This window comes from Trifolium pratense, linkage group LG2 (genome assembly GCF_020283565.1).
Source record: "Trifolium pratense cultivar HEN17-A07 linkage group LG2, ARS_RC_1.1, whole genome shotgun sequence".
Taxonomy (NCBI): domain Eukaryota; kingdom Viridiplantae; phylum Streptophyta; class Magnoliopsida; order Fabales; family Fabaceae; genus Trifolium; species Trifolium pratense.
Genome location: NC_060060.1, coordinates 33,647,513 through 33,671,133, shown reverse-complemented (window position 1 = coordinate 33,671,133; position 23,621 = coordinate 33,647,513). Strand labels below are relative to the sequence as shown.

The following is a 23,621-nucleotide window of genomic DNA, read 5'->3' as shown; positions in this document are numbered from 1 at the left end:
TCGTGAACATGTCTCCTCTCATAACTATAGGGAATCCAAATTCAATCTCATCTATATTGATACTATAAGTTTTTATTTGGGAGTTACTTTTGCCGTTCTACTGATTACTCAAACATTGTCCACTACTTAAGTAGCGAACAATATTTTTTCTCGAAATTTCTAATTTCATAACATCTGCAACTTAAGTAGCATGTGTGTAAAAATAGAACGTGCAAGCAATCAGTATAGGGTGACAAAAATATTTCACTTTTATCCTGCGATCGTTAGATTAAACAAAGCACATTTTATGCAATTTAAAAAATCAAGTTAGAATATACCAAAACGAAGCATACAAATGTCAAACACTACTGCCAATATTTTTAAACTTTTTAGGACAAAGGAAAGTCTTCACCATGTGAGTATGTGACTATCCTCTTTGTGGGAGCACATGTGGTGGTAATAGTTGCATCATCTTATGCTAATGTGACTATCCAATTTTCCATCATTTTTCTTGAATGGGTTGATTCCATTATTCATCCAATCTATTCACTAATCTCATCCAATCCATCCATAAGTAAAAAAAAATAGTTAATTGATTGGATTCAATTCATCCATTTAATTAAATGAATTTAATTAAATGGATGAATCCAATCCATCTATTTATATTTTAAAATTTAATGGATAATTGATTATTATTAATTTTAAATCCAATAGATCGCCACTTTTTTTTTAGAAAAGAAAAAATTCAAAAAATAAAAAGTTAAAAAATGACCACTAAAATATTAGTACTGCTTTTGACTAATAAAGTGTTGCTACCGTAAATAAATTTTATAAAAAAGTTAACAATACCACTAAAGTGTTAATAAAACTATTATTTTAAAGCAATTTCTTTTTTTCTTAGCAAATTAAAACATTTTCTATTATTTAAAAAATGGGTAATTTTAAAACTATTTTTTAAAAAATAAAGTACTGATTTTTATTATAAAAAAAATCCGAATTTTTTATAAAAAAAAGGACAGAATTTTTAAATAAAAAAACAGTTTTTTTAAATCTCAAAATAAAATAATAACTTAAATATTCTATTATATTTATTATTAAATTAAAATAAAAAAATGGTGGATGGTGGTGGCCGGCCGCCAGAGCACCGCCACTGTACCACAGCCACATGTCGCCGGAAATTTTGTGTCTGTCGCTGTGGACCGCCGCACCGGTGTTGGAGGTCCGTAGTTGACCGACGACCACCACCACCTGCAATTACTGTTAAACAAAAAAAAAAAAGGATTGGATATCGTTAATGGATTACTTTGATCCATCCATTAGCAATCCAATCCATCCATTTTGACACCTCCTACTCCCTACCAATCTTAGGGTCCGTTTGATCTGCAAAATATAAATACTGGACAGAACAGTACAGGACGGTACAAGACAAAACAGCACAAGACAAACGTTTAAGGTATTGAACAAACTTTGTGTTATACGATGTTTGGTGGATAAAATATTATTTTGGTATTTTAGACAACTTGTGCTGAGGACAAAAAGTTGTCCCGTGGTTCTGTGGGGGACAAGAATTTCATGTTTTGTCCTGTCCCTTGGCCCCCAGTTTGTCCAGTACCAGAAACAGCTTCCAGTTCCTTATTTTTTAGCAGATCAAAGGCACTCTTAGTATGTGAAGGTGTTCTGGACTTAAAATTATTTTCATTATTTTCATGCGTTCACTTTCTTGTGCTGGCGAAGCACGTTTGCACAAGCAGTTGTCCATTCTTGTGCCTATAAATAGTAGTTCCTTTAGTTGAAATAAGGGTCACAATTCATATACAAAATTCACAAAACCTAAAGTATCCATGCGTTCGAGAGAAAATGGTGAAGCGAAGAAAATGTATGAATTCGTGAACCATTTCTTTTCTTTGTAAAACCTAAAGTATTCATGCGTTCGACTTATTTGAGTTTAACTACCGGCATAAATACTTGTGAGACTACTATAGTTTTACAACTTATGACACCATCCCTAAACTGTAATTCCAAAATTTGTCTAGGATAGTTTATGATAACAGTTTGTAGCTATGAAGCACAGACACGACACAGACATTGACGCGTGTCTGACACCGAGACACGCCTAATCCGAGGAGTGTCTGTAGTTCACAGATTTGTAGTTTATATGAAAACAGTTTGAATTTATTTTATTTTTTGATATAGAAATAGCTTATGCATAAGTACTCATATGAGTAGTGCTTATGCTACAAGCGGTTAGGACCAATATTTTGGAAGGGATGGGGTTGGTTATGTGTTATGGCTTTCACTTTCTTTTTTTGATTTTAGGTTTTGATGTTTTCTGATGTGATATTGCAGAGACAGTGCTCGTTTTCTATGGAAAACTATACCTTCCTCAATCAAAGAAAGCAACCCTGAAGTCAATGCTGTGTGGAAAATTGGTCAACAACTTTGGTTACGGAACTATGCTGGAGTACATGAGGCAATCCGTGGTTTTGAGTGGGGTCAGGGTCTCCAGGATTTTGTTGCTGCTTTCTCAGGCAAGCATTTTGCCAAAAGTTTAATTAGTTTGGTGGAAAAAATTGTGTTAGAGTTTGAACTTGGGAAGAACATTGATTCTCACCTGTTTTTGGCTTGGCTGGACTTCCCTTTGCATATACAAATATCTAACATGAAATGTAGTTGAACAATGTAATATCTAAGAGAATGTGTTAGAAGGTTCATCATGCACCATGTGATGTAATCAAGGAAATTTATGTAGTCATAGCTGATAAAGGAACCAAAAGGAATTTAAAAATGAATTGAAGATTACAACTTCTCTGCATTATCAAATATTACTAGTTTTAACTTTTTCCTCTCCTAGAAAGAGTACTAATTGGAAACTTCTCAAAAATTATACTCGAAGCCCAAGCCAACATGATTATTGTCTCTTGATAGTTAATCAGTGTTGTCAAATAGCGGTTATAATGTAACGGAATTATGACAAACCGCTGTTGTTTCACAATGCTCGTTTTAGCACATATTGTTGTCAAATTGCAGCAACAGCAGCACTCTAACGCCGTTGCATGGTGGAATTTGAACAATCTACTATTTGACAGCACTGATTCAATGTACTAGTTGTGGTGAATCTTGCTGGCTAGAGGTGAACATGTCAATTACTTACAGTTATCTTAGAAACTGAAACCTCTGCCAGTGTAGTCTTATTTTTGCTGGCTTTTGAAAAATTCATCAAGCATTAATTCCATCAACCACCTCTCTGTGATATCATTAAAGATTGTATGATTGCAGATGTGCTACAGCAAGGTTGGACTGTGGACTATGTCTCTCGGATGCTTACTGTGAAGAAGCAACCTGTTGTGACCGAGCAGAAACTAGACCCCCGTAAATTGCAACAGCTTACAGAATATGTCTTCCATCTCGAGCATTGAAGCTTTTAATCTTGTTTTCTAAAACTCTTACTCACAGTAGTTACTTACTCTTGTATGACAGTGAAACGGTAAAAAAATTGCAAATTAGACATGCTTTTGAGAAATCCAGTGTCCCGGATACTGATTTTTTATTGTTTTTTTCATGGTATTAATCTGCTATTTATCGAAGGATAATGCTTGCGTATTTTTTTAAGAATTGAATATAGGATTGCTACTTTATAAGTCTAAAAAACTGGAAACGCTGTTAACGAGTTGAATAAAGAAAGCTATGAGTAGTACACATCATTGCTTTATGTTACAATAGTTCTTACAAAAACTATAGTATTATGATTTGTTGAACTTGACCTTGAACCAAGAATACTATTGCCTTGCTAATCCTTCAAACATGCGATTAGTGCGCGAATCCATGGCAATTAAGCTGAAGTTAAACCTTGGTGCCAGCAAGATGTAAATTGACTCACTGCATTTAAAAATACCAATTAGTGACATCTGAAGCACATTTACCTTGATTCTTTGTACTGATCATATTTCAAATCGGGTTTCTTGCAAAGAATTTCATGCAATCATATTTCAAATCGGGTTTCTTACAAAGAATTTCATGCAATCGTGGTCTGTAACTATCCATGATTTGAACTGAGAAGAATAATAAGAAATACGACCAAAAATTTGAGTCTCCAAACCCTACCTCACACACTGGTAGTAATATACATAACACTACTAGACTGAAAACAAAATTTTGTTCCCCTCTCATATTCAATGATAACCTAAACAATTTGGTTCTCTCTATCTTTGTACTCAGATAACTCGAACAATTAGCAACATAAATCTTTACCACAAATCAAATATAGTGTTTATATCAAAACAAAAAAATAGAGAAAGATTAAAAGATTAAACATAATATTTCAGCATATAGCTATTGTAAAGTATCTGAATTGTACGGAACCTGTATCTAACTCATTAAGTTAGCTTCTAACACAAGTCAGTTATTAATGTAACCTATTTCTTATCATTAACTATAGGAACTGTATCTCTATATAAATCTTCAATGTAACGAATCCTCTTCTTCTTCCTCCTTAATCTTTCATCTTCTTCTATATCAGCCAACACATCCTCAATTAAATCATCTTCTTCTTCCTCCTTGGGATTGTACTCTGCATTACGAGCTTGGAGAGCAATTGCTTTGAGATCCAACTTAGTATCCAAATTGGCTGTTGAAACAATATTTCTGGAAGTAAAAACACATCGTAATTAGTTTATGCTAAAGTAAATAGAAGGGAGGTGGGGGAGCTATCTGATATACCATTCTAAAGAGAAGAAAATTTAATACATGTTCCAAAATTCAAAGCACATGATAAGTAAAAGCAAAATTAATAGATGTTGAAATGTAAACCAAAAACGGAATAACTTCTTATCGCGAATGATGTCTAAAGACAAGTTTTTCTCAATGTCTACCTTTGACTATTAGGCTATCGCCTGTCTGTTAGACTCTTTGTACAATGATTTCTAAAAATCTTATCCGTACACTAAATACACTTAAAATGAGAATCTACCATCTTTTATTGGCCGCGTATAGTAATTAATGGACTTAAGATAAGAATCTACCATCTTATCTGTACACTAAATACACTTAAGATGAGAATATACCATCTTTAAATCACGTGATTTGTCGACTATTTATGGGCCGCGTATAGTAATTAATTGACTTGCTACAATCATTGTGAAATCAGCGACCAACAAATACATTAGTAATCTCCAACGACCACTTAGCTATATACAATGTAAAAGAAAAAGACATTGAAAAATAAAATTTTAGCCTCAATCCAGGTAAATCCATCATTGATTATCTCCATGAAAAATCACAAGGTAACAATCAAGGTCAGTTAAAGTATCAAGTATTGTCTATAATATCATCATACATGTCCATGGACTCTTCAATTGGATACTAACAATTTCAATTCACTTATAATCTCACCCTAAAAAAGAGTAAACCCATAACTCAAAATTCTCCAATTGTTATTAAATGAAATAAACAAAACCTAATATTTATCCATACCCATCAAACAATAATTAGTTACTATTTTTTAACAATAAAACACTTGATTAAGGGAGTGCGGCAGATAGAGTGTTTGCCTTGTGTCGGAATGAGGATTACGCTACTATAGGTAGAGTGGCTATGCTGTTATGGAGTATATGGCATAATCGGAATGATAAAATTTGGAATGATAATGCTAGAAGCCCAAACCAAATTGGCCGGGCTGCGTTTGATCAGTGGAACGAGTGGATTGCCGTCCATAAGTTGCGAAGGAACGATGATCATGATGTTCCACTCGTCAGTACCATTCGGTGGGAAAAGCCCCGTATAGGATGGTTAAAGTGCAATGTAGATGCAGCATTCTTTGTCGGTGCAGGTAGGACCGCGATGGGTGCTTGTTTTCGTAATAATTCTGGTGAGTTTATGGCTGGAATTACGCAGTGGCAGCAACTGACTTTATCAACAGAGGAGGGTGAAGCATGGGCACTATTGCAAGCCATGAATGAAGCTAAGAGTAGAGGTTTTGAAAGCGTCCAGTTTGAAAGTGATTCTCAAGTGTTGGTTGATGTCATTCGTACCAAACGGCGAGACAATTCAGAGTTTCTTTCAATCGTTAATGACATTATTCTTGTTATGTTTTCATGTGTGAACTTTGAAGTTAAGTTTATTAGGAGACAAGTGAATTCGGTTGCTCACACCTTAGCTAGGGCGGCCAATTCCTGGACTAGTTTCCATAGATTTGAGATTATTCCTTCATGTATTGAACTTTTGATATTTAATGAAATGCAGTAAGTTTGTTTGGTTCAAAAAAAAAGAAATAACATATATATTAACTAATACTTTAGATACTCACTGAATTGTAGGCACAATCCCAGAAGGATGCTTCTTTAGATCTACAGGTTGGCTCCCTTCCAATACTTGATCAGCCATCTACCCTAATATATTATTATAAACAACAAATTAAATTAAGCTTAATCAATCATCAACAAAAAATAAAATACCATCTTCATAATTAATTATTCACTTTCATCTCATCACAAAAACGATCAATTTAGGTTTAAAAAATCAGGAATCAATTGAAGAAATAGGGTTTACAATTTTCATGAATCTAATTGAAATCACAAAAGTTTTCTCAAAATTAGGTATTTATGTATGTATATATGAATGATGATTTAGATAAATCAGAATCATACCTTGATTTTTAGATGAGATGACATTATTGTTTTATTTAAACTGTCAAAGTTAATGTAATGAAAGATAGTAGCAGTAATAAAATTTAAGAAAGACACCTAATTTTTGAAGAATTAATCTCTTGTGTTACGTACAGAAGACACCTAATTTTTATCAAAACGTTATATTTGGCTTAATTGTTGTTTTTGTTCTCCAATTTGTTTTCCTTTGTCGAGGAATTTGTCTTCCTATTTAAAATCTATTAGTTTGAGTCTTTCTTAGATTCTTGGACTAAAAAATGATAATGTAATATGTTTTAAATGATATTAATATGACGATTATTTTACATCATCAGATCGTATGTCACTTCATTTCAAACATGATACATGTGTAAAAAACTTTATACCGATAGTGCATACAAATTAAATTTTTATTTGTGAAGGGTACTTAAAAAATTGGATAATTTATCATTGATAAATATTATCAAATTTTTCGTCAAAAAAAAAAAAATCGAATTTATTCATTTAATAAATTTTAACAATATTATATAAAAAAAATAATTTAAACTATTGGTTCTAGTTGGGGTTTTCTCTTGTTGTAGAAAACAAACGACGTCGTTAGGACGGAATATATAAACATAGAGCAACACGCAGAAACCTCACTTGTTTGGTTCAACTGAATTTTTCATCCATCATCGCATCAAATCGAGGTATGAATGTGGAATTTTTTCTTGTTTCAATTTTTAGGTTATGATTTTTCTCAAATTGAATATTTATTATACGGTTAGGTATTTGATCTGAAACTAGTAGTATTTGAGGAGAGTGAGAAGATAATAATGGATTTATCGGCGGTGACGGCAGCATTGGAATCGAAATCATACGAGAAAATTGCAGATATCTGCGATAATCTCATGCTTCAGGTTAGTTTCTTTCACTGTCACTGTTTCGTTAGATTTTTGTGTGTATTTCATCGCTTACTTGATTTTTTTGATTGATTCAGGTTGCAGCTGATGGTGCTGCTTTTCACAACGATTGGCCCTACGCCATTCATCTTCTCTCTCACTTTTATGTTCATGACATGTAATCTATTTTCACTCTTTCTTATTATATTTATCTTCATTCATATTTTATTATGCATCAGTATGTAATGTGTAATCAAGAGGAAATTATTTGTGTAATGTGTTTCAAAGTTGAATTGGTTTAATAATGTTTGGACTGATATAATCTGTTTTACAATTCACAATTAGCCGGTTTAGATTGACGACTTATTTGAGTTTAACTACTTGTGAGACTACTGTAGTTTTACAACTTATGACATGTCCATAAGGTGTTTTCAGCTTAATTCCATAAGTTGTATAGGAATGATGGTTTATGAAAATAGGTAGTTTATATGAAAACGATTTGACTTTGTTTTATTTTTTGTTATAGAAATAGCTTATCCATATAAGTACTCATATGATTAGTGTTTACTTTTGCCACAAGTGCTTAATAGGACAAATATTTTGGAAGGGATGGGGTTGGTTATAGTTATGTCTTTCACTTTCTTTTTTTGATTTTAGGTTTTCATGTATTTTGTTGTGATATTGCAGAAACAGTGCTCGTTTTCTATGGAAAACTATACCTTCCTCAATCAAAGAAAGCAACCCTGAAGTCAATGCTGTGTGGAAAATTGGCCAACAACTTTGGTTACGGAACTATGCTGGAGTACATGAGGCAATCCGTGGTTTTGAGTGGAGTCAGGGTCTCCAGGATTTTGTTGCTGCTTTCTCAGGTAAGCATTTAAGGTTTTGTTTTGTTTTGTTTTTTTACCAGAGCTGTGAAAGTTCTGTAGGAAGAAAACTCTTGGGATCTTCATGCATGATTCTTTTCACTCTATCTAAACTTTGAATATCTTAAAAATCTAGCTGTTATCATAGACTCCTAATTTATCAAAATGTTGTCCTTGCTTTTATTATAGCCCGTTTTATCTTGTTAATGTTGCCCTTGCTTTTATTATGCTGAAACCAAGTCAGTGATTTCTCTGTAGGAGGATCACTAAAACATGGATGTATAATGTATTGGTCATTTAATTTTTAGTATTATTGGTTGTTTGTACTGCTGTATATATAGTGTTCAAGATAGTGACATGTTGCCATAGTATGTTATGGATGGAAACTGTCGGATAAAAAAAATATTATTGGTTGTTTGCATTGCTGTATATAGTGTTTGTGATAGTTACATGGTGCCTTAGTATGTTATGGATGGAAACAATTTGCAAAAAGTTTTATTAGTTTGATGGGAAAAATTGTGATAGTTTGAATTTGGGAAGAGCAGTGATTTTCACCTGTTTTTGTCTTGGCTGGACTTTCCTTTGCATATTCAAATATCTAATACGAAAAGAAGTTGTTGAACAATGTAATTTCTTAGGCTAACATGTACTGTTGACAATGGTGCCACGGATACCATTCAATACAGTCAACTAGTAATGTACCACTTCTGTAATTTTTATATCAAGTGCACAAGTATTTTGCATTTTTTCTTCTTTCTAATACATAGTAAATGTTAATACCAATATGGTGTTTCCAGAGCTTTACACAAAGGAGGTTTTTCAGCTGCTTGTATCTGCTTATTCTACAATAACTGTTGAAGATGTTGCTTTATTTCTGGGAATGAGTGAGGAAGATGCTTCAAGTTGTAAGTAATTTTATGTTCATTTTTCAGTTAAACAATCTATATCTATTTGTGTTAGCATGATAGGACCCAACCAGCAGAAGAAGAATTGCCACGTGAACAGCTGATTCATAATGCAGCAGGTGGACCCAAAGCTCTACTGGTTTATTCTAGAAGGAAGGGCAGAAAGGGTATTGGTGGCTAGTTAGTTACGATAGAGGTGACGTGTCTAGGAGTGAGGGGAGCATCTTTGTTTTACTTTCCATAATATAAGGAGTCAGTGAGGGAATGTAGATCTTATCTTGATATTTTGTTATTATCATGAGAATGGGTAGAGAGTATTGACTCTCTATTAGGAGCTCTGCTCTTGTCAGATCTAGGGATTGTAATTCCTTTTTCTGTATTTGATTTCCTTTGCAATCAATATAATAAGCTCTATTCCTCAGTTCTGCTTTTCTTTTACTGTTACATTACTTTTGCTATATTCTGGTTCGTATCAAGTGGTCCGACCTGCCGGATTAACGACGGTGGAGCCAGTGAATGCCTTCTAAGAAAATCACTCCTGCTGCGTTTTCTAAGATGGAAGCGAGAGTTGAAAATCTCGAAGGGGAGATTACTGAGATTCGATCTACTCTGGTTGATGTTCAGAAAACGATGAAGGAGAGTCACGCAAATCTCATCGTTATGATGGAAAGGTGCTTAGGGAAGTCGACAGTGGTAGACGAAGGTAGTGCTAGTATCGTCGCCAAAACGATACCGGCGAACCAGATCTCGTCGGGAAAGGAGAAAGGTATGAGTTCCGGAGGGTTACACGGAGAAGCGTTGACAGAGTTTCGTCACTCGGTAAAACGGGTGGAGTTACCTTCGTTTGATGGAGAAGACCCTGCAGGGTGGATTTCACGTGCCGAAGTGTATTTCCGAGTACAAGGAACAATGCCTGAAGTAAAGGTGAGTTTAGCTCAGCTTTGTATGGATGGTGCAACAATCCATTTCTTTAATTCGCTGCTCAGAGAGGATGAGGATCTGACATGGGAAGGGTTGAAGGAAGCTTTGCTGGAGCGATACGGAGGTCGTGGAGAAGGGGATGTGTATGAACAACTCACGGAGCTGAAGCAAGAAGGAACGGTGGAAGAATATATCACGGAATTTGAGTATTTGATCGCTCAAATCCCTAAATTACCAGAAAAACAATTTCAGGGGTACTTCATCCATGGATTGAAAACGGAGATTAGGGGGAAGGTGAGAAGTTTTGCAGCTTTAGGTGAAATGAGTAGAACAAAATTGTTACAAGTTACCAGAGCTGTGGAGAAGGAAGTAAGAGGTGGAAATGGGTCAAATCACAATCGTGGGTCCAAGTTTAGAAATGGGCTACAACCTTATGGGTCACATGGGCCTAAGAAAGATGGGTCTGACTGGGTGATGATAAGAGGTAGAGATTCTAGTAACAGTGGGGGTATGAAGAGTGGAGCTGGTGGGCTTAGGAATGATAAACAAGCCCAAAGTGATAAGAGGCGTCATGGGCCTCGTGACAGAGGATTTACTCATTTACCATACAATGAGTTGATGGAGAGGAGTAGAAAGGGGTTGTGTTTCAAATGCGGGGGACCATTCCATCCAATGCATCAATGTCCCGATAAACAACTTAGAGTGTTGGTGGTGGATGATGAAGAAGATGAGGAGGAAGAAGGGAGGATATTGGCTGTGGAAGTAGAAGGAGAGGATGAAGAGAAAGGAGAAATGAGTATTCTAAATTTGCACCATATTGCTCATGAGACTCATCATACTATGAAATTTCAAGGAACAATACATGGTGTGGAGGTGTTGATTTTAGTAGATAGTGGTGCAACACACAACTTTATTTCTCAAAAGTTGGTGCATCACATGGATTGGCCAGTAGAGACCACAACCCAAATGAATGTCAAGTTGGGAAATGGGTTGCAAGTAGCAACACAAGGGGTGTGTAGGAAGGTAGAGATGTGTATTGGAGATTTTAAATTGAAACCAACCATGCATCTTTTTGAGTTAGGAGGAATTGATGTGGTCTTAGGCATTGAATGGCTAAAAACCTTAGGTGATACAATTATAAATTGGAAGCAACAAACTATGAGTTTTTGGCAAGATAAGAAGTGGATGACTCTTCAAGGGACAGGGGGGTGTAGACAGTCAACAGTGTCCTTACAAAGTATCTTAAGTAAGGCCAGGCCCAATACTCAAAACATGATGTGGGAGTTGAATGAAGTAAAAACAAAAGGAGGGGGTGAAAGTGAATTGTCTGTGCAACAACAAAAAGAAATAGACGCGTTACTACTCAAATATGATTCCGTTTTCCGAACACCTTCTGGGCTTCCTCCTAAACGCAGCAAAGATCATGCAATCAACCTCATAGAAGGGCAAGGGGCTGTAAACGTGAGACCATATCGTTATCCCCACCACCACAAGAACGAAATCGAGAAACAAATTAAAGAGATGTTAGCCACAGGAGTTATTCGCCACAGTACGAGTGCGTTTTCAAGTCCGGTGATCCTTGTGAAGAAGAAGGACGAAACTTGGAGGATGTGTATCGATTATCGGGCTTTAAATAAGGTAACTGTTCCTGATAAGTTCCCAATCCCTGTAATTGAAGAGCTGTTGGATGAATTACATGGAGCTAGATTTTTTTCCAAATTAGATTTAAAATCTGGGTACCATCAGGTGCGTGTAAAAGAGTCCGATGTTTGTAAGACTGCGTTTAGGACACACGAAGGACATTATGAATTCCTCGTGATGCCCTTTGGACTGATGAACGCACCCTCAACCTTCCAAAGTCTTATGAATGATATTTTTCGTCCTTTGCTGAGAAAGAATGTACTTGTGTTTTTTGATGATATTCTTGTATATAGCAAGGATTGGGAGACTCATCTGATTCAATTGGGTGAAGTATTGGATTTATTATCTGCACATAGTTTGGTGGCAAACAAAAAGAAATGTTTTTTTGGGCAGAAAAAAGTTGATTATTTGGGTCACTTGATCACAGAAGAGGGAGTGGCTGTAGATCCTGGGAAGGTGAGAAGTGTGCTACATTGGCCTCAACCAAAGAATGTGAAAGGTGTGAGGGGGTTTTTAGGACTTACAGGCTATTACAGAAAGTTCATAAGGGACTATGGTAAGCTTGCAAGACCTTTAACAGAGCTCACTAAGAAAGATGGATTTAAATGGGGAGAGAAGGCACAACGGGCTTTTGAGGAACTAAAAAGAAAGCTCACTTCAGCTCCAGTATTGGCTTTACCTGATTTTACCAAAAGTTTTGTGATAGAATGTGATGCTTCAGGAGAAGGTATAGGGGCTATTTTGATGCAAGATAAGAAACCCATAGCTTATTTCAGCAAAGCACTTGGGGTGAGGAATTTGACCAAGTCTGCGTACGAGAAAGAATTAATGGCAGTTGTGTTAGCTGTGCAACATTGGCGGCCATATTTATTGGGAAGAAAATTTCTGGTGTCCACAGATCAAAAATCTCTCAAACAGTTGCTGCAACAAAGGATAGTGACCGCGGAACAACAAAATTGGACTGCTAAACTCCTTGGTTATGACTTTGAAATTGTGTACAAGCAGGGTAAACTAAACAAGGGAGCAGATGCACTATCAAGGATTCATGAAGGAGGGGAAATCAACGCCATGAGTTCTCAGTTAATATGGCTCCAAGAAGAGCAAGTCAAAGCTGAAAATAAGCAGGATGAGAAGTTACAAAAGATCATGACAGAAGTGCAACAAAATTCAGAAGCATGGCCTGGTTATGACTACAAAAATGGTGTATTGTTGTATGAAGGCAGGTTAGTTCTTTCACAAAAATCATTATTGATTCCCACAATGTTAGAAGAATTCCATTCCACTCCAAATGGAGGACATTCTGGTTTTTACAAAACCTATAGGAGAATCGCTGCAAATGTGTATTGGATAGGGATGAAGGGAACTATCCAAGAGTTTGTGAGGAAATGTGATATTTGCCAAAGACAGAAATACATGGCAACATCTCCTGGAGGTTTACTGCAACCTTTACCTGTTCCTAACCAAATTTGGGAAGATATATCCATCGACTTTATTACAGGTTTGCCAAAGTCTAAAGGATTTGAGGCTATTTTTGTAGTAGTGGACAGGTTATCTAAGTACTCTCACTTTATTCCTTTAAAACATCCATACACAGCCAAGAGTATTGCTGATGTTTTTTGTAAAGAGATAGTCAAACTCCACGGCATACCACTGTCCATAGTTAGTGACAGAGATCCAATTTTCATTAGTAGTTTTTGGAAGGAGTTGTTTAAGTTACAGGGAACGAAACTTAAAATGAGCACAGCTTATCACCCTGAATCGGACGGCCAAACTGAGGTTGTGAACAGGTGTTTAGAGACATATTTAAGATGTTTTATTGCTGACCAGCCCAGAACATGGGTGTCATGGGTACATTGGGCTGAGTACTGGTTTAACACTACATTTCATAGCACTACAGAAAAAACTCCTTTTGAGATAGTCTATGGAAGACCACCTCCATTACTATCTAGATGGGTTCAAGGTGAAACGAGAGTAGAATCAGTGCAAAGAGATTTATTAGACAGAAACGAGGCTTTGAGGCAGCTAAAAAGTCAACTACTAAGAGCACAAGAGAAGATGAAGAGTCAAGCTGACAAGAGGAGGACTGATAGAAGTTTTATATGTGGAGAGTGGGTGTTTGTCAAGATGAGAGCTCACAGACAACAATCAGTAGTCACTCGAATCAATGCAAAATTAGCAGCAAGATATTATGGTCCTTATCCTATTGTTGAGAAAATAGGAGCTGTTGCATATAAATTGAAACTGCCTGAAGGGTCTAGAGTACACCCTGTGTTTCATGTGTCCTTGTTGAAGAAAGCTGTGGGAAAGTACCATGAGGAAGAAGAACTACCAGAACTGTTAGAAGAACCAATTGATGTGTTTGAACCTGAAGCAGTTTTGGCCACTAGAAAGTTGAAACAACAAGGAGAGGTGATCAATCAAGTTTTGATTCAGTGGAGAGGTAAAACTGCAGAAGAGGCAACTTGGGAGGATGAAATAATGATGAGGAGTCAATTTCCAAAATTTGGCCTTGAGGGCAAGGCCAATGCTGAAGAAGAAGGTATTGATAGGACCCAACCAGCAGAAGAAGAATTGCCACGTGAACAGCTGATTCATAATGCAGCAGGTGGACCCAAAGCTCTACTGGTTTATTCTAGAAGGAAGGGCAGAAAGGGTATTGGTGGCTAGTTAGTTACGATAGAGGTGACGTGTCTAGGAGTGAGGGGAGCATCTTTGTTTTACTTTCCATAATATAAGGAGTCAGTGAGGGAATGTAGATCTTATCTTGATATTTTGTTATTATCATGAGAATGGGTAGAGAGTATTGACTCTCTATTAGGAGCTCTGCTCTTGTCAGATCTAGGGATTGTAATTCCTTTTTCTGTATTTGATTTCCTTTGCAATCAATATAATAAGCTCTATTCCTCAGTTCTGCTTTTCTTTTACTGTTACATTACTTTTGCTATATTCTGGTTCGTATCATAGCACCTCTTCGATCATAAACAATGTTGACCTGATAATTTGAAGGCAATATTGTTTTTAATATACCCTGATTGGGTCAACATTTGAAGGCAAACATTTTTCTGCTGTATATATGAAGTTTATTAGTAATGTTTGGCACATGGCACCTACCTATTCTTTTACTCTTCTACTGGAAATACTCCTTTGAATCTTGCACTTGGATATTAACTGTAAAGGGAGGACTGTGATACACGTTGTGTTTAGTGAAAGTGGATTCCAATTCCCTTCATATATTCCATGTCACTACTGACAATATATCTACCGTATATAATTAAATTAAGTATTGGTAGTTTCCTATGTAGACTGCAAAGTCGCGCATCAAAATGGTAAGCTAAAATGTGATGGCCAATAAGAGAATGTGTTAGAAGGTTCATCATGCACCATGTGATGTAATCAAAGAAATTTATGTAGTCATAGCTGATAGCTAATAAGGGAACCAAAAGGAATTTAAAAATGAATTAAAGATTACAACTTTTCTCTGCATTATCAAATATTACTAGTTTTAACTTTTTCCTCTCCTAGAAAGATTACTAATTGGAAACTTCTCAATTATACTCGAAGCCCAAACCAACATGATTATTGACTCTTGATAGTTAATCAGTGTTGTGAAATAGCGGCTATAATGTAACGGAATTATGACAAACCGCTGTTGTTCCACAATGCACGTTTTAGCACTTAGTGTTGTCAAATTGCAGCAACCGCAGCACTCTAACGCTGTTGGCATGGTGGAATTTGAACAATCCTATTTGACAGCACTGATTCTGTACTAGTTGTGGTGAATCTTGCTGGCTAGAGGTGAACATGTCAATTACTTACAGTTATCTTAGAAACTGAAACCTCACCAGTGTTGTCTTATTTTTGCCGGCTTTTGAAAATTTCATCAACCACCTCTGTGATATCATTATAGACTGTTTGATTGTATGATTGCAGATGTGCTACAGCAAGGTTGGACTGTGGACTATGCCTCTCGGATGCTTACTGTGAAGAAGCAACCTGTTGTGACCGAGCAGAAACTAGACCCCCGTAAATTGCAACAGCTGACAGAATATGTTTTCCATCTCGAGCACTGATTCTGTACTACCATTGAAGCTGTTGATAGTTTTGGAAAACAATTTTTCATGTTTTAACTTTGATCTATGATTCGCACATACTCAGTAGTTATTGAACATACTTAATTTTGTATGACAGTGAAACACTAAAGAAATGCAAATTAGACACGCTTTTGAGAGATCCAATGTCTCTGTATATTAGTATACTGTTTTTTTTTCCATCGTATTAATCTGCTATTTATTGGAGGATAATGCTTATGTATTTTCGTCAGAATTGAATTTAGGATTGCTACTTTATAACTCTAAAAAACTGGAATCGGAAGCTGTTAACGAGTTGAATAAAGAAAGCTATGACTTCACATCATTGCTTTATGTTACAATATTTCTTACAAAAACAAATAGTATGATTTGTTGAACTTGGCCTTGAACCAAGAATACTGTTGCCTTGCTAATCCTGCAAACATGCGATTAGTGCGCGAATCCATGGCAATTAAGCATATGAAGTTCCACCTTGTTGCCAGCAAGATGTAAATTGACTCACTAGATTGCATTTAAAAAATACAAATTAGTAACATCTGAAGCACATTTACCTTGATTCTTTGTACTGATCATATTTCAAATCGGGTTTCTTACAAAGAATTTCATGCAATCGTGGTCTGCAACTATCCATTATTTGAACTTAGATGAATAATAAGAAATACAGCCAAAAATTTGAGTCTCCAATACCTCACATACCGGTAGTAATATACATAACACTACTAGACTGTGAAAACAAAATTTTGTTCCCCACTCGTACTCAATGATAACCTAAACAATTTTGTCCTCTCTATCTCTTTACTCGAACAATTAGCAACAAAAATCTTTACCAAAAAATTAAATATAATGTTTATATAAAAAAATAAAAAAAGAAAGATTAAATTAACATAATTTCTCAGCATATAGCTATTGTAATTGTAAAGTATTTGAAGACTATTACATTTTATATATGGAACCGGTATCTAACTAAAGTTAGCTTCTACCACAAGTCAGTTATTAATGTAACCTATTTCTTATAATTAACTATAGGAACTGTAACTCTATATAAATCTTCAACGTAACGAATCCTCTTCTTCTTCCTCCTTAATCGTTCATCTTCTTCTATATCAGCCAACACATCCTCAATTGAATCCGCCGGTGACGATGGTGGTGAAATATCATCACTACCCTTCAATTGCAAGGTGACGCTGTTGCTGCTATTGCTCTGACGATTTTCATCCGAGTTGGTTGTGCTATTGCTAAGTTGTATTAGATGTTTCGCTACATCAATCTCCATTTCAGAAAAAGAACCAAACTTTTCTTTCTGGGTATTCTTGTTTTCGCATGCCATTGAAAGGGACAACAACAGAGAATATTATGTGTACAACAAAAACAAGGCTCGAAGGTTATTTTATAGTGGTTATGTTTTTTTGTTTTGGACAAATCTTTTATAGGGATATCTTTTTTTGGTGTAATCTTCTTTCTGTTTTATACTTTTATCCTTATTTTATTTTTTTGGACACACGATAGGGGCTTTTTCCTTTTTTTGTTAGACTTTCTCTATTTGATAATTTTGCTTTATGGTAATTTTAATTATTTTGATTATTTTTTTCTATTTATGTCTTTGTCATGCTTTCTGTATTTGAACCACACGTTAACGTGTTGGGTTCTAAACACCTTTCACCAAGTTATCTTAACTAGTCCTTAATTGATAAGGATTCTGATTTTTATATTTTTGCTATTAAATCTCTAATAAAGGATATAAATTATTGATTTATTATAGATAGATTTTTTTTGACTAATATTTATTATAGATAGATAATTATTATATATTTTTGACTAAAAAGATAAATAATAATCTGATATGCACATGATAAAAAAAAACGTACTCTTGACCAAAAAAACTATAACTTTTCATTTATTTTAATTTAAAAAAATCATTTTTTTTGTATATTAATTTTTTTTTGACTAAATATATTTCTATCAACTTTTTATTTATTATATATTTTCTATTCTATTATATTTTATGAATAACTAATAGGAAAAATTAGATAAATAGTACTAATAATTATTTATTTTTTTGGTACAAGTAATAATTATTTATTTATTTTGACTAAGAAACAAATTTCGTTTAAGTTTTTTTATAATTTTTTTTTTTTTACTTAAGTTTACATGAAATCTATAAAATCAATTTCACTTACGTAATTTTTGTTGTTGTTGACAGCCATTTAATTGAATTTCTTAATAATAATGATAAGGTACCGTTTGACTTAGTTTTTTTTCCTCTTCTCTTGAACTTATGCAAATAGCTTATGCAACTTTTATGTATTATTATAAGTTTTTCAATGTAGTTTATGATAAAATAGCTTATAAAAATACAATTTTGACTAGTATGAACTTATAAAATAACATAAAACATAATTTATATTGCATAAGCTGTTTGCATAAGCTCAAAAGAAGAGGGAAAAAAGTTAGGTCAAATAGTACCTAAAAAGAGTGTTCATGTGAACATAACTCAATAGCGATATTCATTTTATATATTTCGGTCGTAGTTCAAAACATGAGATCTTTCATTTTTCTTTTTTTGACAATTACAATTAAGCAGAGGATCAAATCCACCCAAATTTTTTATTACTAAATCAAATATAGTGAGATAAATCTTTGAAAAAATAGTAAGAGTTTTTTTATGACAGCCACTTATTTAAATTTCTCAAGCGTTTTGTTTTTTCAATTTCAAAATGGTGTTATTATCCTGTTGACTTTGGGTCTTTAAGGAGTCTTCATTATATAACTTCTTTCATTCTTCCTTGTGTCTTTGTCGGTCAAGGAACAAAATTTGTCCCATACATTGAAACTTCTTGCTTCCTTCTGCGTCCTTCAAATATTCACTGAACATGATGCGAAGCTTGGTGTACATTAATTAATTAAACACAGGTAACGTTATTTAGTGTTAATTAATCGCCTTCTTTTTTTTTTGACTAATTAATCGCCTTCTTATTAGTAACATATAGTACGAATTTTTTTTTCTTAAAAGAATCTGTGGCCGTTTGGAATTTATTCATGAATAAATAAAGGTCAAACTAATCTTCTTTTCTTTATAGTTTAAAACAGTTCAACTTAGGCCATATTGGTCCGTTATAAATTTTGCATTTGAAGGTGAATCCCTCAAGAAGTACTAAATAAATTACTACTCGAAAGTAATTATAAAGTTTTTTCCCCCAATGGAGCATAGTCTTTAATATACGATATGTCAATTATTATCAGTAATGGGATTATCGTTGTAGAAATTGTCTCAATTGAAAAGCCGTTGGCAAAAACTTTTTTCTCACAAAATTGGGAATGGAAAAGAGAGTTTCCCCGATGATAGTGTGGAAACGGGGAAACAAAATCCCTAATCACAACGAAGTTAAATAAAAAATCGAAAATAATTTGAAAGACAGAAATTTAGAGCGAAAAAGTAGTCACCACTCCACCTTATTCTTTCCATATCTTAATTTGGTCTATCTCTAGCTATTAGCGAGTCTTCTATTTTACATGGTTAGAAATTAAGAATAATATTTTTTCTTTCTCTTTAGAAGTATTAAAAATGTTTACAAAATATTCAATGTAGTCCTTACTTAGGACTGATTCCATTTACAGCATATGTTTCTAATATGGATATAACAATACACAAAGTCACTCCTAATGAATTCATATCAAAAAAATTCATTCATACATTGGCATTTAACAAGAAGTAATTGAAAAGTTTTTGTTTGTACATATTTCAGGATTTTATGATGATATTATCTAACAGCTAACTATTGGTTTTTTTTTCAACCTGTAGAGACTGATACAATTTCAAATGTTAGATGAAATTAAATGCAAAAAGAAAAACACAAAATGCCAAAAAAAAATTGGAACTCTTTACATCAAATGAATGATGTATCCAGTACACAAGCTAAGCTAGCTTATGCTGCATGGCACTGCATGTGGCCCACACGATCAATATCACCAATACGGTTTTTCAATCCAACGGCTTCAGTCTCACACTTTCTGATTCCATCCAACACTTCAGATTTCTCGGACATTTCGATCACTCCCTCCACTTCCAGCAATGAAACTCTACTATTCTTCTGCACCACCGGTTCTAGATCCACCGGTGCCGGTGCCGGAGATGCCGTATTGGAAATTCCTTCCGGCGGAAAAGATATGTTTGAATCAGGATATTTTGGAGGCAAATCCGGTGCAACAAAAGGTGCGTTACTGAAATTCACCGGAGAATGAACGTTAACCTTTCCAATTTCCGGTACCGATGCCGGCACCGGAGATTCAACTGAATGATGAGAACCGGTAAAGTTGAATGAGACTGACCTTGGAATCGGATCAAGAACCGTTTGATTTTCCGGCAAAGATGAATTCCTTCTTGGAGAGAAACGACGGCGGTGATCTGGAGACCGAATCGGAGAAATCACCGGCGCCGGAGAAGTAGGATTATTCGATCTAACATGTAGAATTCCAGCGAGTCCATGAACCACAACATGACGACCGTAAAAGAGTCCAGGGAAAGCAACATCGACACCGCCGACAACAGTAACAGAAGATCCAGCACGGCGCGTGACACGAATCCGGCGCGTGGAAAGAAGTGTAGGGAGCGTGTAACCGTTTGGAAGACGACGAAGCTCTGCAAGAGAGAGACGGCGAGGAACTATGTGATAACGAAGCGTATCCGTATAAGACGACGCCGTTTGAGCCATGTCGAGTGCGAAGAGTGAAGAATCGGTGGGAGCGAAGAAAGTGAAAGAATGAGTTTCTTTTGAATTTGCATCTTCGAAAGCAAGAAGATCGATTCGGAGATCGGAAGTGACGATTGCGTTGCAGAAGAGATGGTAACCTCTTGATCGGAGAGTGGTGAGCATTGAATCTAACTCTCTGTTGGGGATGCAATTCACCACCGTGACGGCGTTGGAAACAAGAAGAACCACCGCAATTAACACCGCACGGAGAGAAAAAGTTGAATTCATTTTTCAAGATTCTTTCACAAACAAAGACTGAAACTGAAAGAAAAGAATACCAAAGATAGTTTTTTCGCGCGTTAATGTTTTTTCTCTTGATCCCGTTTTATTTAGTTCAAAATTGCCACCCTCCTTATTGTTGGGCTTGGGCTTTTGTTTGTTTATGGTTAATGGTCATTTTAAAGAGGTATTCTTTTTGCACCTCCATAGTTTATCCAGCACCTCCTAAAATGATTAAAATATCCCTTTGTTGCCTAGGCAGAGAATTGAGTTCACCGATTAAATAGCGAGTGTTGTAAAAATATGATTGTTTGGTCACCTTCACCCTTTCCTAACCCCCATGAATGATTTGAGAAAAATATGGTTGGCTAGTTAGCATGCAAACTTTCATAACATAATAAAAGACTTGTTTTCAATGATCTCATAAGTTCTAACTAAAATGTGTCTTTTTGGGTTGTGAGTGATTGGTTGAAGGCATGTATCAGTCGATGACCAGTCAAAATTGGCCGTTGTCCTTGCCATATTGACCATAAACTCCACATCACTAGTCATTTCATAATGTATATATCTTTTCAACCCAAAGACTTCCGTCCCATAAATAATTCGTAAATACTTTGTTCAAATTTTAGAACATGGAGCTTTTTTTGGTTGATCGGTGCTCATCAAAGTCTTATCGCCTATCATTGGTCATTTTTTATTTGACCTTTGCAAAAACATTGTTTTCGGCACAGTGGGTGCTGAAAAAGGTGCTCCAATCTTGATTTTTCTTTGGTGGTTTTGTAAAGGAGGAAGATGAGTTATGAGGTTGTTTTGGTGCGTCGAAAGGTGAACCACGGTGCCTGGAAAAACTCGCTTTTAAAAGTGACGACTTTTCAAGTAACCTTCTTTTAAAAATCTAATTTGATAGAAAGATATAGAATAGTCAGAGAATGAGCAATATTTTATTTTTTCATAAAGGTCACCGGAAGAAGTTTTGTTTGATCGGAAGGTTGTCGGTGTTGGTGGTTGATGCAGAGAAGAAAATAGCGTTGAGAGATGCTGGTGAGAGAAAGAAGGAAATTTTGAAGAGTCGCAGTTAAAGATGCTCAAATTCAAACCAATCCAAATAAAAATCACAAACCGATAAAGAAAATCGCAAAAAATCGAATATTTTTAGATGTGTTTTGATGTTCTTTTGTAAAAATCGTTGAATCGGATTTCGAATTGATTTTTCAAAATCGGTATAAATCAAACCAAAGCGTATACCTATATTTTAATACTTAAGTATGATATATGGCATTCAATTTTTTTTTAACCACAAATATATTATTAATAATAATCAGGTCTTTGCATAAAACAACAGAGACCATTAAAAAAAGAATTACAAAAACAAAGATGTTTATCCTATAAATATGGCCTTCAACCACTGTTTTGTTGGTTTTATTATTTCATACGTTTTAAATATAATCAATAACTGTCATTCCAAAATATTAATTTTCAATATATTAAGTTATATTTTCCATCAAACATATTATTTTATCAAATTTTTATAATAATGTTAATTATTATTATTTAATAAAAAATATTAGAATTTTTAATTTGAATATTCAAAAATCAATCCAAATTAGATCGGATTGAATCAAACTTTTTTATGTTGTCATCCAAAACCGAGATTTTGTAAGAATTTTGTTCAGGAAAAATACGAAAGAGAAACGTGAGCCTGTTACGCCGTTTTCTCACTTCTCCCTTTACGCTCAAGGGTGCTCCGCCGCTCTTCTCTGTCTGTTTCAATAGTGTTCTGCCGCTTAGCCATACTGTAGATATCATTGATTTTCAATTTTACTGTTTTGATTATGTGTTTTTTCTCAAAATTGTGCTGCAATATTTGTTCCAAATCATTGCAAAGTGGTGCCAAAAAACTCATTAAACTCATCATGTTTCTTTCTGCAGTGAATACATCTCCACCATTAAACTCATTTTTGTCGGTATTTTCTTTCTATCTCCATCTAAATGTATGGCTGATAATTCACTGCTCTCTCATGTCACGGGAGAGAATCTCTTCCCGTATCAACAAAATTTAATAATAACTTGTCTTTTTCTATGCAATTGGACCCATCTTTAAAAACTTTGTCTCTTCCCGTAACAGTTGAAAACAATCATTAATTCGATGAAGCAAATGAAGTCTTGAAGGCAACTTTTGATTCAATAAAAACTATTGTAGTCTTGAAGGCAACTTTTGATTCAATAAAAATACAGAGATTTTTCTCAAGTTTGATGGATTCCAAATTATTCCTTCTGGTGGATTCCGGAAGTCTAATGGATTCTAGATTAGTTACTTTTTCTGGTGGATTCCGGAAATCTGATGGATTCCAGAACCTTTATCTAAAAGGATTAGGGCTTGCTTTTCCTTCACGCTTCCGTACTGCGTCAGTAAAGCTTGATGAGGATGCAGTAAGCAGTGTGTTTATGGGAGGTTGCATTGACCTTGTTAACCCAGGAGTAGCACCAACATTGACAACATGGCATCTCTTTAAACTGTTAATAAGACTGCTATTACCAATATTGGGCAGTCCAACCAAACCGATAGTGATTGACTTCTTGATCTGTGAAGACAAAGCAAAAATAATTAAGGAAAAACCGATAGTGATTGACTTCTTGAGTTTGCCGATTAAGTAGTGAGTGTCGTAAAAATATTATCGTTTGGTCACCTTCACCCTTTCCTCGCCACCATGAATGATTTTGAAAAAAATATGGAT

The 23,621-nt window shown here is 34.9% G+C and overlaps 4 protein-coding genes across 4 annotated transcripts; 2 read left to right on the top strand and 2 right to left on the bottom strand.

Moving 5' to 3' along the window:
* The first annotated feature begins 1,820 nt into the window (after nucleotides 1–1,820).
* LOC123904606 (COP9 signalosome complex subunit 8-like) lies at nucleotides 1,821–3,395 on the top strand. Its single transcript, XM_045954245.1, has 3 exons — nucleotides 1,821–1,855; nucleotides 2,326–2,645; nucleotides 3,241–3,395. Exons 1-3 carry the CDS (start codon nucleotides 1,821–1,823, stop codon nucleotides 3,393–3,395), a joined length of 510 nt encoding a protein of 169 aa, XP_045810201.1.
* An 841-nt stretch (nucleotides 3,396–4,236) lies between these two features.
* LOC123910676 (TATA-box-binding protein-like) lies at nucleotides 4,237–6,577 on the bottom strand. The gene is made up of 2 exons (XM_045961860.1): nucleotides 6,281–6,577; nucleotides 4,237–4,620 (listed from the first exon to the last, which is right to left on the bottom strand). Exons 1-2 carry the CDS (start codon nucleotides 6,355–6,357, stop codon nucleotides 4,392–4,394), a joined length of 306 nt encoding a protein of 101 aa, XP_045817816.1. The 5' UTR covers nucleotides 6,358–6,577; the 3' UTR covers nucleotides 4,237–4,391.
* Nucleotides 6,578–7,199: 622 nt separating this feature from the next.
* Nucleotides 7,200–16,066, top strand: LOC123910675 (COP9 signalosome complex subunit 8-like). The gene is made up of 6 exons (XM_045961859.1): nucleotides 7,200–7,306; nucleotides 7,385–7,516; nucleotides 7,597–7,676; nucleotides 8,186–8,367; nucleotides 9,162–9,269; nucleotides 15,762–16,066. Exons 2-6 carry the CDS (start codon nucleotides 7,433–7,435, stop codon nucleotides 15,899–15,901), a joined length of 594 nt encoding a protein of 197 aa, XP_045817815.1. The 5' UTR covers nucleotides 7,200–7,306; nucleotides 7,385–7,432; the 3' UTR covers nucleotides 15,902–16,066.
* A 3,380-nt stretch (nucleotides 16,067–19,446) lies between these two features.
* LOC123910674 lies at nucleotides 19,447–21,065 on the bottom strand. The gene has a single exon (XM_045961857.1). It carries the CDS (start codon nucleotides 20,893–20,895, stop codon nucleotides 19,843–19,845), a length of 1,053 nt encoding a protein of 350 aa, XP_045817813.1. The 5' UTR covers nucleotides 20,896–21,065; the 3' UTR covers nucleotides 19,447–19,842.
* Between the last annotated feature and the right edge of the window lie 2,556 nt (nucleotides 21,066–23,621).